This window comes from Heterodontus francisci, chromosome 1 (assembly GCF_036365525.1).
Source record: "Heterodontus francisci isolate sHetFra1 chromosome 1, sHetFra1.hap1, whole genome shotgun sequence".
NCBI classification, from domain to species: domain Eukaryota; kingdom Metazoa; phylum Chordata; class Chondrichthyes; order Heterodontiformes; family Heterodontidae; genus Heterodontus; species Heterodontus francisci.
Genome location: NC_090371.1, coordinates 6,693,005 through 6,708,163, shown reverse-complemented (window position 1 = coordinate 6,708,163; position 15,159 = coordinate 6,693,005). Strand labels below are relative to the sequence as shown.

General features: G+C 47.2%; 1 protein-coding gene across 1 annotated transcript in view; it reads left to right on the top strand.

Annotated features, from left to right (window-relative positions):
* LOC137377644 (disintegrin and metalloproteinase domain-containing protein 12-like) overlaps positions 1 to 15,159 on the top strand; it is a 369,827-nt gene that overhangs the window by 220,583 nt on the left and 134,085 nt on the right. Inside the window, exon 11 of the mRNA XM_068047522.1 lies at positions 12,105 to 12,247. Within this exon, the coding sequence (XP_067903623.1) occupies positions 12,105 to 12,247 (143 nt within the window). The remainder of the gene's footprint in view (positions 1 to 12,104; positions 12,248 to 15,159) is intronic.

Genomic DNA, 15,159 nt, shown 5'->3' with positions numbered 1-15,159 from the left:
TTTGACATCACTTATTGAACTTCAGGGCAATGTTGTCAATGGGAGTCAGGTCAGATTGGCTGGCTGGATAGAAGATCAGCTAAAGACATTGTTCCAGGAGGTATTCCAACTGTACAATATGAAAGGGTTACCAGGTATGTGTGTGAGAAGATGCTCACTAGCTTGCACTGGTCCCAATGTATGATTTCTCTTAGCTGATTGACAGCAGTCACAGAGAAATATGGGTTACTCATGTAGGCTCCGAAAGGCAAATCATGTACTGTAGAGAGAGACTGAATTTGATGGGAATATTGCGTGCAATTCTGGTCGCCACACTACCAGAAGGATGTGGAGGCTTTGGAGAGGGTACAGAAGAGGTTTACCAGGATGTTGCCTGGTTTGGAGGGCATTAGCTATGAGGAGAGGTTGGATAAACTCGGATTGTTTTCACTGGAACGACGGAGGTGGAGGGGCGACATGATACAGGTTTGCAAAGTTATGAGTGGCATGGACAGAGTGGATAGTCAGAAGCTTTTCCCCAGGGTGGAAGAGTCAGTTACTAGGGGACATAGGTTTAAGGTGAGACGGGCAAAGTTTAGAGGGTATGTGCGAGGCAAGTTCTTTACACAGAGGGTGGTGAGTGCCTGGAACTTGCTGCCAGGGGAGGTGGTGGAAGCAGGTACGATAGCGACGTTTAAGAGGCATCTTGACAAATACATGAATAGGATGGGAATAGAGGGATATGGGCCCCGGAAGTGCAGAAGGTTTTAGTTTAGGCAGGCATCAAGATCGGCGCAGGCTTGGAGGGCCGAATGGCCTGTTCCTGTGATGTACTGTTCTTTGTTCTTTGTTCTTTGTGAGTGAGAGAGACTGCGTGTGAGCGAGGGGAAGAGACTGCATGCGAGCAGGAAAGACTGAATGCGAGTGAGCCAAAGACTTCTTGCAACCGAGAGCAAGGTTGTGTGAAAACAAGAGAGAAACTGGAAGTGAGAAAGTCTCGGTACGAGCAAATGAGAGCCTGACTTGCGAATGTGAGACAGTGTGCAAGAGAGACTGAGTGCAAGCAAGAGAGGGAGGCTGAATGCAAATGAGAGACGCTGAGTGTGTGAGTGAGTGAGTTGGGGAGACTGAGTGAGAGCACGAGAGAGAGAGAGTAAGAGGCTAAATGTGAGCGAGAGAGACTGAGTGCAAACAATTGGAGAAGCTTGAGGGACTAAAGTGACACAGTGGTTTGCACCACAGCCTCACAGCTGCAGCAACCTGGGTTCAGATCTATGTACCACCTGTGTGGAGTTTGCAAGTTCTCCCTGTGACTGTGTGGGTTTCTGCCGGGTGCTCAGGTTTCCTTCCGCAGCCAAAGACTTGCAAGTTGATAGGTAAATTGGCCATTGTAAATTGCCCCTAGTGTAGGTAGGTGGTAGGAGAATTGTGGGGATGTGGTAGGGATTAATGTAGGATTAGTATAAATGGGTGGTTGATGGTCAGCACAGACTGAGTGGGCCAAAGGGCCTGTTTCAGTGCTGTATCACTCTATAAAAATCTGACAAGCCCTCAGAACCAGATAACCTACATCCTAGAATTCTAAAAGAGATAGTGGATGTGCTGGTTATGATTTTCCAGAATTCCTTAGATTCAGGTATGATCCCATCAGATTGGAAGTTGAAAAATGTTACACCACTTTTAAAGAAAGGTAGAGTGAAAACAGGGAACTACAGGCCAGTTAGCCTAACATCAGTCATTGGGAAGATACTGGAAACTATTATTAAAGAAATCTTAACATTGCATTTGGAAAAGCATCATATGATTAGAACAAGTCAGCATGGTTTTACTAAAGAGAGATCCTGTTCGACAAATGTATTAGTTTTTTGAGGATGTAACTAGTAGGGAAGATAAAGGGGAACCAGTAGATGTAGTATACCTGGATTTCCAAAAGGAATTCGATAAGGTGCCACATAAAAGATTAATAGGCAAGATAAGGGCTCATGGTTTTGGGGGTAATATATAAGCGTGGATAGAGGATTGGTTAACAGACAGGAAGCAGAGAGTGGGCAAATTCAAGTTGTCAGGCAGTGAATAGTGGGGCAGCCACAAGGATCAGTGCTGGGGCCTCAGCTATTTACACTCTATATTAATGACTTGGATGAAGAGACAGAGAGTAATGTATCTAAGTTTGCTGATGATGCAAAGCTCGTGGAAAGGTAAGCTGTGGGGAGGATGTAGAGAGGCTGCAAAGAGATATAGACAGGTTAAGTGAGTGGGCAACTAGATGGCAAATGGAGTATAATGTAGGGAAGTGTGGAGTTGTTCACTTTGGTCCTAAAAATAGAAAAGCAGAATATTTTTTCAAAGGTCTGAAACTGGTCAGTGTTGATGTTCAGAGAGACTTGGGTTACTCGTACAAGGAATGCACAAAGTTACCATGCAGGTGCAGCAGGCCAATAGGAAGGCAAATGGCATGGTGGCCTTTATTGCAAGCGGATTGGAGTACAGGAATAAAGAAATCTTACTAAAATTGTACAGGGCTTTGGTGAGACCGCATCTGGAATACTGTGTGCAGTTTTGGTCTCTGCATTTAAGAAAGGATATACTTGCACTGGAGGCAGTGCAGCGAAGATTTACTAAATTGGTCCCTGGGATGAGGGGGTTGTCCTATGATGAGAGGCTGAGTAAATTGGGCCGATATTCTCTGAGTTTAGAAGAATGAGAAGTGATCTAATTGAGACATACAAGATTCTGAAAGGGCTGGATCGGGTAGAAGCTGAGAGATTGTTCCCACTGGTCAGGGAATCTAGAACACAGGGACACAGTCTCAGGATAAGGGGTCAATCATTCAGGACTGAGATGAGGAGAAATTACTTCACTCAAAGAGTTGTGAATCTTTGGAATTCTCTACCCCAGAGGGTTGTGGACACTGCATCATTGAATATATTTAAGGCTGGGATAGATAGATTTTTGGTCTTGCAGGGTATCAAGGGATATGGGGAGCGGGCAGGAAAGTGGAATTGAAGCCCAAGATCAGTCATGATCGTATTGAATGGCAGAGCAGGCTCGATGGGCCATAGGGTCTACTCCTGCTCCTATTTCTTGTGAGAGATGCTGAGTGCAAGTGAAGGAGAGAAGCAGAGTGCGGGCAAGCAAGACAGATTTATTATGAGTAGCGTGAGCAACAAGAGGTTATATACGAGAGTAAGAAACTGAGTGTAAGTGAGATGAGGACAAGGTGCGAGTGAGAAAGGGACAGAGCGCGAATGAGGGAGGGGCAGAGCCAGCCAGGGAGGGCCTGGGTGCAGGCGAGTAATATAGACTTAGCATGAGTGATGAGAGAGATCGGGTGCAAGCGTGAGAGACTGAGTGTGACTCAGATTAAGCCAGTCTGTCGATAAAATTGGTGTCACTCAACTAGGGTTCAGCTTTCAACCTCATATTCGTGCCATCACGAAGACCGCCTATTTCCACCTCTCCAACATTGCCCGACTTCGTCCCTCTTTCAGCTCATCTGCTGCTGAAACCCTCATTCATGCCTTCATTACCTCGAGACTTGTCTATTCCAACGCACTCTTGCCTGATAGTATCCTACTAAACTTGAGGTCATCCAAAACTCTGCTGCTATGTCCTCAATCGGACCAAGTCCCATTCACCTATCACCCCTGTTCTCGCGAACCTACATTGGCTCTCAGTCAAGTAGCATCTTGATTTTATAATTCTCGACCTCGCTTTCCCCCTTGAAACCTAACTCTTTGATGAAACCTTTGCTCACCTGACCGAATAACTTCTTATGCAGCTTATGTCTCTGAACGGACAGGGGGCATTCTGAAGGGGGAGGGTGAACAGCCAGTGGTTGTGGTACACATCGGTACTAATGACATAGGCAGGAAGAGTGATGAGGTCCTGCAGGGGGAGTTTAGGGAGTTAGGTAGCAAGTTAAAAAACAGGACCTCTCGGGTTGTAATCTTTGGATTACTCCCTGTGCCACGTGCCAGTGAGACTAGAAATAGGAAGATAGTGCAGCTAAACATGTGGATGAGCAGCTGGTGTAGAAGGGAGGGTTTCAGATATCTGGACCATTGGGATCTCTTCAGGGACAGGTGGGACCTGTACAAGAAGGACGGGTTGCATCTAAACTGGAAGGGCACTAACATCCTGGCTGCAAGGTTTGCTAGCGTCACTCGGGAGGGTTTAAACTAGTGTGGCAGGGCGGTGGGAACCAGAGCAGTAGGACAGCTAGTGAAATAAATGAGGAAGACATAGTAAATAAGGCCAGTAAGACTAAGAGGAAGAGCAGGCAGGGAGATGTTGCTGAGCACAGCGGGACTGGTGGTCTGAAGTGCATTTGTTTCAATGCGAGAAGTATAACAGGTAAGGCAGATGAACTTAGAGCTTGGATTAGTACTTGGAAATATGATGTTGTTGCTATTACAGAGACTTGGTTGAGGGAAGGGCAGGATTGGCAGCTAAATGTTCCAGGCTTTCGAAGCTTCAGGCGGGATAGAGGGGGATGTAAAAGGGGTGGGGGAGTTGCATTACTTGTTAAGGAGAATATCACAGCTGTACTGCGGGAGGACACCTCAGAGGGGTCGTGCAGCGAGGCAATATGGGTGGAGCTCAGGAATAGGAAGGGTGCAGTCACGATGTTGGGGGTTTACTACAGGCCTCCCAACAGCCAGCGGGAGGTTGAGGAGCAGATATGTAGACAGATTTTGGAAAGATGTAAAGGTAACAGGGTTGTGGTGGTGGGTGATTTTAACTTCCCCTATATTGACTGGGACTCACTTAGTGCTCGGGGCTTGGATGGGGCAGAATTTGTAAGGAGCATCCAGGAGGGCTTCTTGAAACAGTATGTAGATAGTCCAACTAGGGATGGGGCCATTCTGGACCTGGTATTGGGGAATGAGCCCGGCAAGGTGGTCGAAGTTTCAGTGGGGGCGCATTTCGGGAGCAGTGACCATAATTCCATAAGTTTTAAGGTACTTGTGGATAAGGATAAGAGTAGTCCTCGGGTGAAGGTGGTAAATTGGGGGAAGGCTAATGAGAACAATATTAGGCAGGAACTGAAGAATTTAGATTGGGGGCGGCTGTTTGAGGGTAAATCAACATCTGACATGTGGGAGTCTTTCAAATGTCAGCTGATTAGAATCCAGGACCAGTATGTTCCTGTGAGGAAGAAAGACAAGTTTGGCAAGTTTCGGGAAGCTTGGATAACATGGGATATTGTGAGCCTAGTCAAAAAGAAAAAGGAAGCATTTGTAAGGGCTGGAAGGCGAGGAACAGATGAAGCACTTGAGGAATATAAAGACAGCAGGAAGGAACTTAAGCAAGGAGTCAGGAGGGCTAAAAGGGGTCATGAAAAGTCATTGGCAAACAGGATTAAGGAAAATCCCAAGGCTTTTTATACATATATAAAGAGCAAGAGGGGAACCAGGGAAAGGGATGGCCCACTCAAGGACAGAGATGGGAATCTATGTGTGGAGCCAGAGGAAATGGGCGAGGTGCTAAATGAGTACTTTGCATCAGTATTCACCAAAGAGAAGGACTTGGTGGATGATGAGCCGAGGGAAGGGAGTGCAGATAGTCTCAGTCATCTCATTATCAAAAAGGAGGAGGTGTTGGGTGTCTTGCAAAGCATTAGAATTAGAATTTGAACATTACAGCGCAGTACAGGCCCTTCGGCCCTCGATGTTGCGCCGACCTGTGAAACCATCTGACCTACACTATTCCATTTTCATCCATGTGTCTATCCAATGACCACTTAAATGCCCTTAAGGTTGGCGAGTCTACTACTGTTGCAGGCAGGGCGTTCCACGCCCCTACTACTCTCTGAGTAAAGAAACTACCTCTAACATCTGTCCTATATCTATCACCCCTCAACTTAAAGCTATGTCCCCTCGTGTTTGCCATCACCATCCGAGGAAAGAGACTCTCACTATCCACCCTATCTAACCCTCTGATTATCTTATATGTCTCTATTAAGTCACCTCTCCTCCTCCTTCTCTCCAACGAAAACAACCTCAAGTCCCTCAGCCTTTCCTCGTAAGACCTTCCCTCCATACCAGGCAACATCCTAGTAAATCTCCTCTGCACCCTTTCCAAAGCTTCCACATCCTTCCTATAATACGGTGACCAGAACTGCACGCAATACTCCAGGTGCGGCCTCACCAGAGTTTTGTACAGCTGCAGCATGACCTCGTGGCTCCGAAACTTGATCCCCCTACTAATAAAAGCTAACACACCATATGCCTTCTTAACAGCCCTATTAACCTGGGTAGCAACTTTCAGGGATTTATGTACCTGGACACCAAGATCTCTCTGCTCATCTACACTACCAAGAATCTTCCCATTAGCCCAGTACTCTGCATTCCTGTTACTCCTTCCAAAGTGAATCACCTCACACTTTTCCGCATTAAACTCCATTTGCCATCTCTCAGCCCAGCTCTGCAGCCTATCTATGTCCCTCTGTACCCTACAACATCCTTCGGCACTATCCACAACTCCACCGACCTTCGTGTCATCCGCAAATTTACTAACCCACCCTTCTACACCCTCTTCCAGGTCATTTATAAAAATGACAAACAGCAGTGGCCCCAAAACAGATCCTTGTGGTACACCACTAGTAACTAAACTCCAGGATGAACATTTGCCATCAACCACCACCCTCTGTCTTCTTTCAGCTAGCCAATTTTTGATCCAAAGCTCTAAATCACCTTCAACCCCATACTTCCGTATTTTCTGCAATAGCCTATCGTGGGGAACCTTATCAAACGCCTTACTGAAATCCATATACACCACATCCACTGCTTTACCCTCATCCACCTGTTTGGTCACCTTCTCGAAAAACTCAATAAGGTTTGTGAGGCATGACCTACCCTTCACAAAATCGTGCTGACTATCGCTAATGAACTTATTCTTTTCAAGATGATTATAAATCCTGTCTCTTATAACCTTTTCCAACATTTTACCCACAACCGAAGTAAGGCTCACAGGTCTACAATTACCAGGGCTGTCTCTACTCCCCTTCTTGAACAAGGGGACAACATTTGCTATCCTCCAGTCTTCCGGCACTATTCCTGTCGACAATGATGACATAAAGATCAAGGACAAAGGCTCTGCAATCTCCTCCCTAGCTTCCCAGAGAATCCTAGGATAAATCCCATCTGGCCCAGGGGACTTATCTATTTTCACACTTTCCAAAATTGCTAACACCTCCTCCTTGTGAACCTCAATCCCATCTAGCCTAGTAGTCTGAATCTCAGTATTCTCCTCGACAACATTTTCTTTCTCTACTGTAAATACTGACGAAAAATATTCATTTAATGCTTCCCCTATCTCCTCTGATTCCACACACAAATTCCCACTACTATCCTTGATTGGCCCTAATCTAACTCTAGTCATTCTTTTATTCCTGATATACCTATAGAAAGCCTTAGGGTTTTCTTTGATCCTATCCGCCAATGACTTCTCGTGTCCTCTCCTTCCTCTTCTTAGCTCTCCCTTTAGATCCTTCCTGGCTAGCTTGTAACTCTCAAGCGCCCTAACTGAGCCTTCATGTCTCATCCTAACATAAGCCTTCTTCTTCCTCTTGACAAGCACTTCAACTTCTTTAGTAAACCACGGCTCCCTTGCTCGACAACTTACTCCCTGCCTGACAGGTACATACTTATCAAGGACACACAGTAGCTGCTCCTTGAATAAGCTCCACATTTCGATTGTGCCCATCCCCTGCAGTTTCCTTCCCCATCCTACGCATCCTAAATCTTGCCTAATCGCATCATAATTTCCTTTCCCCCAGCTATAATTCTTGCCCTGCGGTATATACCTGTCCCTGCCCATCGCTAAGGTAAACCTAACCGAATTGTGATCACTATCACCAAAGTGCTCACCTGCATCTAAATCTAACACCTGGCCGGGTTCATTACCCAGTACCAAATCCAATGTGGCATCGCCCCTGGTTGGCCTGTCCACATACTGTGTCAGAAAACCCTCCTGCACACACTGGACAAAAACTGACCCATCTAAAGTACTCGAACTATAGTATTTCCAGTCAATATTTGGAAAGTTAAAGTCCCCCATAACAACTACCCTGTTACTCTCGCTCCTGTCGAGAATCATCTTCGCTATCCTTTCCTCTACATCTCTGGAACTATTCGGAGGTCTATAGAAGACTCCCAACAGGGTGACCTCTCCTCTCCTGTGTCTAACCTCGGCCCATACTACCTCAGTAGACGAGTCCTCTAACGTCCTTTCTGCCGCTGTAATACTCTCCTTGATTAGCAATGCCACACCCCCCCCTCTTGTACCATCCTCTCTGTTCTTACTGAAACATCTAAATCCCGGAACCTGCAACATCCATTCCTGCCCCTGCTCTACCCATGTCTCCGAAATGGCCACAACATCGAGATCCCAGGTACCAACCCATGCTGCAAGCTCACCCACCTTATTCCGGATGCTCCTGGCATTGAAGTAGACACACTTTAAACCAAGTTCTTGCTTGCCAGTGCCCTCTTGCGTCCTTGTCACCTTATCCCTGACCTCACTACTCTCAACATCCTGTACACTGGAACTACAATTTAGGTTCCCATTCCCCTGCTGAATTAGTTTAAACCCCCCCGAAGAGCACTAGCAAATCTCCCCCCCAGGATGTTGGTACCCCTCTGGTTCAGGTGAAGACCATCCTGTTTGTAGAGGTCCCACCTACCCCAGAAAGAACCCCAATTATCCAGGAAACCAAAACCCTCCCTCCTACACCATCCCTGCAGCCACGTGTTCAACTCCTCTCTCTCCCTATTCCTCGCTTCGCTAGCACGTGGCACGGGCAACAACCCAGAGATAACAACTCTGTTTATCGATAAATCCCCAGGGCCTGATGGGATCTACCCTAGAATACTGAGGGAGGCAAGGGAAGATTGGCCTCCAATTAGCCTCTGATTGGCCTTTGATTGGCCTTTGATTGGCCTCCGATTGGCCTCTGATTGGCCTCCGATTGGCCTCTGATTGGCCTCTGATTGGCCTCTGATTGGCCTCCGATTGGCCTCTGATTGGCAGCTCTCAGCAAGCAATACGTCTGTCACCAGTGTCCTTAATCCCGGGGAAGACCTGCTGCGGCCAAGTTAAGTGCCTGATTGACATGTGATGCAGTGGGTCTGCCCAAGAAGAGGTGACGCAGGGCTCTTGCCTGCTCTTCAACCGGTGGCCAAGACCCCTTCACCTCCATAAAATCCCCCCCATTGAATGTGAGCGAGAGGCTGTGAGTGAGCGAGATAGAGGCTGGGTGTGAGGCTGGCTGTGAGTGAGACTGAGGCCTGGATTTTATGGGCCCCCCTGAGGCAGGGATCGGAGGTGGTGGGGGGGCATAGAATTACGAGAGGGGGCGGAGGGCCCAACCTTGCCCTGTCGCTAAGCAATTTAGCCGGGGGCAGGATAGGCCGATGGCAAACCTCCTGCCCAGAGGCCAGTTGAGGCCTTTAATTGGCCTATTAACAGCTACTTTAGGACCTCTTCGTGCTGCCACTGGGATTTAACCAGTGGCGGGGTTGGTGGGGGGGGGGGTTGGGGGAGCGGTTGCCTCTGCCACCTGAGGAAGGTGTCTTGTAAAATGAGGCTCCCTTCCTGCAGGTTTTGGGGTGGGGGATGCGGTCCTCCTCCATGGCTAATCTGTGGCCCATGGAGGAGCCTCGCCAGCAAATCCTCCACCTCCATGGCCACCCCTCCCCCTGGACATCAGGCCCACTCCCCCTCACTGGGGCCTTCTATATTGGCCTCGGCAACACCACCTCACTTAACTGATGAGGTGTGGGAGTCCAGGGCTGGGCCTGGGTCCAAGGTCTCTGCAGAACCAGTGGCGCTGCCGATACTGCTGGTCCTGTGACGGGCGAACGGCAGCTCTTGGACGCGGGATCCCCGTCTTTAAAAGGACAGAGATCCCGGTGCAGGATACTTAGGCAGAAAAATGACGGAAGTTTGCTCTGGGGAGGCATGAAAAGGCCGAGGCAGGGTTTCCCCAGCCTTTTCGGCCTGGTGCCGGGAGCCCTGACCCCTCCACACAACCCATCCCTGAATCTGAGCCAGAGACTGAGTGTGTGGACAAGACAATGTGAGTAAAAGACTAAGTGTGAGTGAGATGGAAGGGCTGATTGTAAGACAGCCCAACCTGCGGATAAAATGGTGCTCAGGTGCTATCCACAGCATTCCCTATGTGTTCATGCCCACTGCTATTTTAACTGTCAGGTTTGTGGCATCGTCAGCTAACACTTAGCGCGGGCAGGCATGAATTAGTTAATATTTAAATGCTGTGGTCCGTTAGTATCATTTGAAATGCTCCTCAGGGTATCTCAAAATGCTTAGGCTTAACTCCCCTTCCCCAACTTCACTCCCCTTCCCCCAGCTTCACTCCCCTTCCCCAACTTCACTCCCCTTCCCCCAGCTTCACTCCCCTTCCCCAGCTTCACTCCCCTTCCCCTGGCTTCACTCCCCTTCCCCAACTTCACTCCCCTTCCCCCAGCTTCACTCCCCTTCCCCCGGCTTCACTCCCCTTCCCCCAACTTCACTCCCCTTCCCCCGGCTTCACTCCCTTTTCCCCCGGCTTCACTCCCTTTTCCCCCGACTTCACTCCCTTTTCCCCCAGCTTCACTCCCCTTACTCCAGCTTGCACTCCCCTCCTCATCATCACTTGCCTTATTGCTCAGAACTGTTCCCTTGGCTGAAACTCCATTCCTGCCAATTTTCATGTAATTCTTTCCCAGTTGATGCTCCCATGGTCTGAAAGTCCAAACGACCTCCTGCCTGATGCCTGTTCTCGACGGGGCACTGCTCAGTCTCCCTGGCTCTGCACATCACACTCACATTCCAAGTTAAATCAGGGTCCAGTCTGAATGAGAGAGACTGAACATTAATGTCATTGAGTACAAGAGTTGGGACGTCATGTTACAGTTGTACATAACGTTGGTTAGGCCGCATTTGGAGTACTGTGTGCAGTTCTGGTCGCCGCACTACAGGAAAGATGTGATTAAGCTAGAGAGGGTGCAGAAAAGATTCACAAGGATGTTGCCTGGTTTGGAGGGCTTGAGTTATAAAGAGAGATTGAATAGGCTGGGTCTGTTTTCCCTGGAGCGAAGGAGGTTGAGAGGGGACATGATTGAGGTATATAAAATTATGAGAGGCATAGATAGAGTAGATAGCCAGAGTCTGTTTCCCATGGTAGGGGTGACTAAAACTAGAGGGCATAGAATTAGGGTGAGAGGGAGGAGGTTTAAAGGGGATCAAATGGGTAAATAAAAGAATAGTGGTTATCTGGAATGAGCTGCCTGAGGAGGTGGTGGAGGCAGGAACAGTAGCGACATTTAAGAGGCATATGGACAGGTACTTGAATGAGCAAGGTTTTAGAGGGATATGGAATTAATGCAGGCAGGTGGGATTAGTATAGATAGGCATTATGGTCGGCATGGACGTGGTGGGCTGAATGGCCTGTTTCTATGCTGTACGACTCAATGACTGTATCTGTGAGACTGTAGGTTTTTGCCAAAGATTCACCAAAGTTACAATTTCAAAACAGGGGAAGACTTGTTGAAACTTGCCCTCCGTAACAGTCAGATTATGGGGGAGTTTTAAGGTGAGGTCAAATGGAGTGGGTGAAAAATTACATGAATCGTGGTCTTGTTTTGCCAGTACATGTTGAACCAACGGCAACAACCTGTTCGGAGCAGACAAAGCCCTTGTAAAGTGAGTTTAAATCTTCCCTTTGTGGAGCCAGCAGTAGCAGGAGTATTGGTTTTCCCTGTTGGACCAACCCAGAAACCCCATTATTCCCCTAGTCGTCCCCACGCTTCCCTTCGGCTCAGCGAGCTGCCACTTGCCGCCTACAGACAGGATATTGGTCAGTGGCATTTTAATGAGGGCCAGATATTAAATGGCTGCTGTTCCTGGGTTGGGCCGACACTGTACTTGCCTCCCCAATAGTTAAAGTCCTCCCCACCAATGTTTGCAACAACACATGATGATGTACCTGAGAGTGTGTAAGAGGGAACGTGTAAGAGGGGCTGTCTGAGTATGAGTATAATGAAGGTTTTGCTAACCAGTCGATGCAGTGTCTTATTACTGGAGTTCGAGGATGATGTTGTTCCTTCTGTTCCTCTTAGGACAGCCGACCGAGCTTTTTGGCTGTTGCTGTGACGCTCGCCCATGAGATGGGACACAATCTGGGAATGGCACATGATAGTGCATCACGGAATTGTATTTGTTCAAACGCGAATGCTGGCTGCATCATGAAAGCATCAGAAGGGTGAGAAACACATTCCAACAGTGTGTCTGGTGTTGGTAGATCTCATTCCCACTGTACCATCTAACAGCAAGAATGAACCCATTCTAGCACTAAGACAGGGCTGATAGGATGACTTATATTCCCAAAAGAACCGAGCCTGGAGGAAAATTTAATTCCTCCCATTATGTCATGATTGCAATATTGCAGGTAAGGCAACTATGAGGAGGAGGGATACAGGGAAAGGTGGCAGGTTGGATCCAGAATTGACTCAGTGACAGGAAACAAAGGGTAGTTGTCGACAGATGTTTCTGTGAATGGAAAGTGGTTTCCAGTGGTGTTCCACAGGGCTCAATGTTGGATTCCTTGCTGTTTGTGATATTTTTGATGATTTGGACTTAAATGTGGGAGGCATGATTGGAAAATTTTCTGATGACACAAAAATTGGCCGTGTATTTGATAGTGAAGAGGATAGCTGTAGACTCCAGAATGATATCAATGGTTTGGTTGAGTGGGCGGAAAAGTGGCAAATGGAATCCAATCCAGATAAATGTGAGGTAATGCATTTGGGGAGGGCAAACAAAGCAAGGGAAGACACAATAAATGGGAGGATATTGAGAGGGATAGAAGTGAGAGACTTTGGAGTGCATGTCCACAGGTCCCTGATGGTGACAGGACAGGTAGATAGAGTGGTGAAGAAGGCATATGGAATGCCTTCCTTTATTGGCCGAGGTATAGAATACAAAAGCAGGGATGTAATGCTGGAACTGTATAAAACACTGGTTAGGCCACAGCTGGAGTATTGCGTACAGTTCTGGTCACCACATTACAGGAAGGACATAATTGCTCTGGAGAGAGTACAGAGGAGATTTAAAAGAATGTTGACAGGGTTTGAAAATTGCAGCTATAAGGAAAGATTGGATAGACTTGGGTTGTTTTCCTTAGAACAGAGGAGGCTGAGGGGTGACATTATTGAGGTGTACAAAATTATGAGGGGCCCAGATAGAGTAGACAGGAAGGACCTGTTTCCCCTAGCGGAGAGGTCAATTACCAGGGGCACAGATTTAAGGTGATTGGTAGAAGGATTAGAGGGAACATGAGGAAAACTTTTTCACCCAGAGGGTGGTGGGTGTCTGGAATTCACTGCCAGGAATTGTGGTGGAGGCAGAAACCCTCAAAACATTTAAAAGGTACCTGGACCTGCACCTGAAGTGCTGGAACCGGCAAGGCTACAGACCAGGTGCTGGAAACTGGGATTAGATTGGGAGGTTGGTTTTTTCAGCCGGCGCAGAAACGAAGGGCTGAATGGCCTCCTTCTGTGCCATAATTTTTCTATGGTTCTATTTGTACTCCGAAGTTCCTTTGTTCCTTTATCCTACCTGGACTCGCACTTACAAGTAATAATTGGTCTTCCTTTTCTTCCAACCAGAATATATTGCCTCATTTATCCATGTTGAACTTCATTTGCAATTATTTGCTCAATCTGCAAGTTTATTAATGTCATCCTGAGAAGTTGAGATTTTGATTCCCAAGTCCAAATTGTGAATGTAAATTCTGAACAGCAGTGGTCCCAGTACTGATTCTAATGGAACCACTTCTTCCCCTCTGCTACTCTGAATAACTATCCTTTACTCGCACTCTCTGCTTTCTGAGTTGAAGCCAGCTCGCAATCCATTCTGCGACTTGTCCCCCAACTCCACATTCGCTGGCTTTATTCATTAGTCTATTGTGAGGTGCATTATCGAAGGCCTTTTTTAAATTGCATCAACTTTTTTTTATTTGTTCGTTGGATGTGGACAGCATTTGTTGCCCATCCCTAATTGCCCTTGAGAAGGTGGAGGTGAGCTGCCTTCTTGAACCGCTGCAGTCCATGTGGGGTAGGTACACCCACAGTGCTGTTAGGAAGGGAGTTCCAGGATTTTGAGTCAGCAACAGTGAAGGAACGGCGATATAGTTCCAAGTCAGGATGGTGTGTGACTTGGAGGGGACCTTGCAGGTGGTGGTGTTCCCATGCATCTGCAGCGCTTGTCCTTTGAGGTGGTAGAGGTCGTGGGTTTGGAAGATGCTGTCAAAGGAGCCTTGGTGAGTTGCTGCAGTGCATCTTGTAGATGGTACACACTGCTGCCACTGTGCGTCGGTGGTGGAGGGAGTGAAGGCTGATGGTAGTGGATGAGGTGCCAATCAAGCGGGCATTACCATTGTCTACTCCCTCCATTACCTCCTTAAAGAATTCGATAAGGTCGAGCAAGCAAGCTTTTGCATTTTGAAATCAATGTTGAATATTCATTATTTTATTTTTCCTGTCACTGATATTAAGCTGACTGGTCTGAAATTCTGTTGCCCTTCTTAAATATAGGTATTATGTTTGGTATCTGCCAGTCCTCCAGCACCACACCTTTTTCTAAAGAACTATTTAATTTGTGTGATAATGCCTCTGCTATCTCTTCCCTAGCTTCTTTGAAATGCATGGATGCAATCTATTTGGACCAGGGGTTTTATGCTCTTTGGGTTTGATTAGTGTATTCAGTACATTTCCTTTTTATTTTAAATGCACTTATCACATTGCTCAACTCATCATTCAATGTCATGTCTACCTGTTCTATCTCCCTGGCAAATACTGAAGCTAAATAATTATTTAATATTTCTGCCTTCTCTCTATTGTCACCCGTGGTATTATCCTGTCGCTCTCTAATGGCCCTATTCCCATACCAACCTTTTTTTATTGACGTGCCTTTAAAATACACCCCAAGGACTGCAGTGGTTCAAGAAGGCAGCTCACCACCACCTCAAGGGCACTTAGGGATGGGCAATAAATGCTGGCCTGGCCAGTGACACCCACATCCCATGAGCAAATAAAAAATAAATGCTGTAGTCCTTTTGGTGAAAATACTCCCACAGTGCGTTTGGGGAAGGAGTTCCATGATTATGACCAGTGA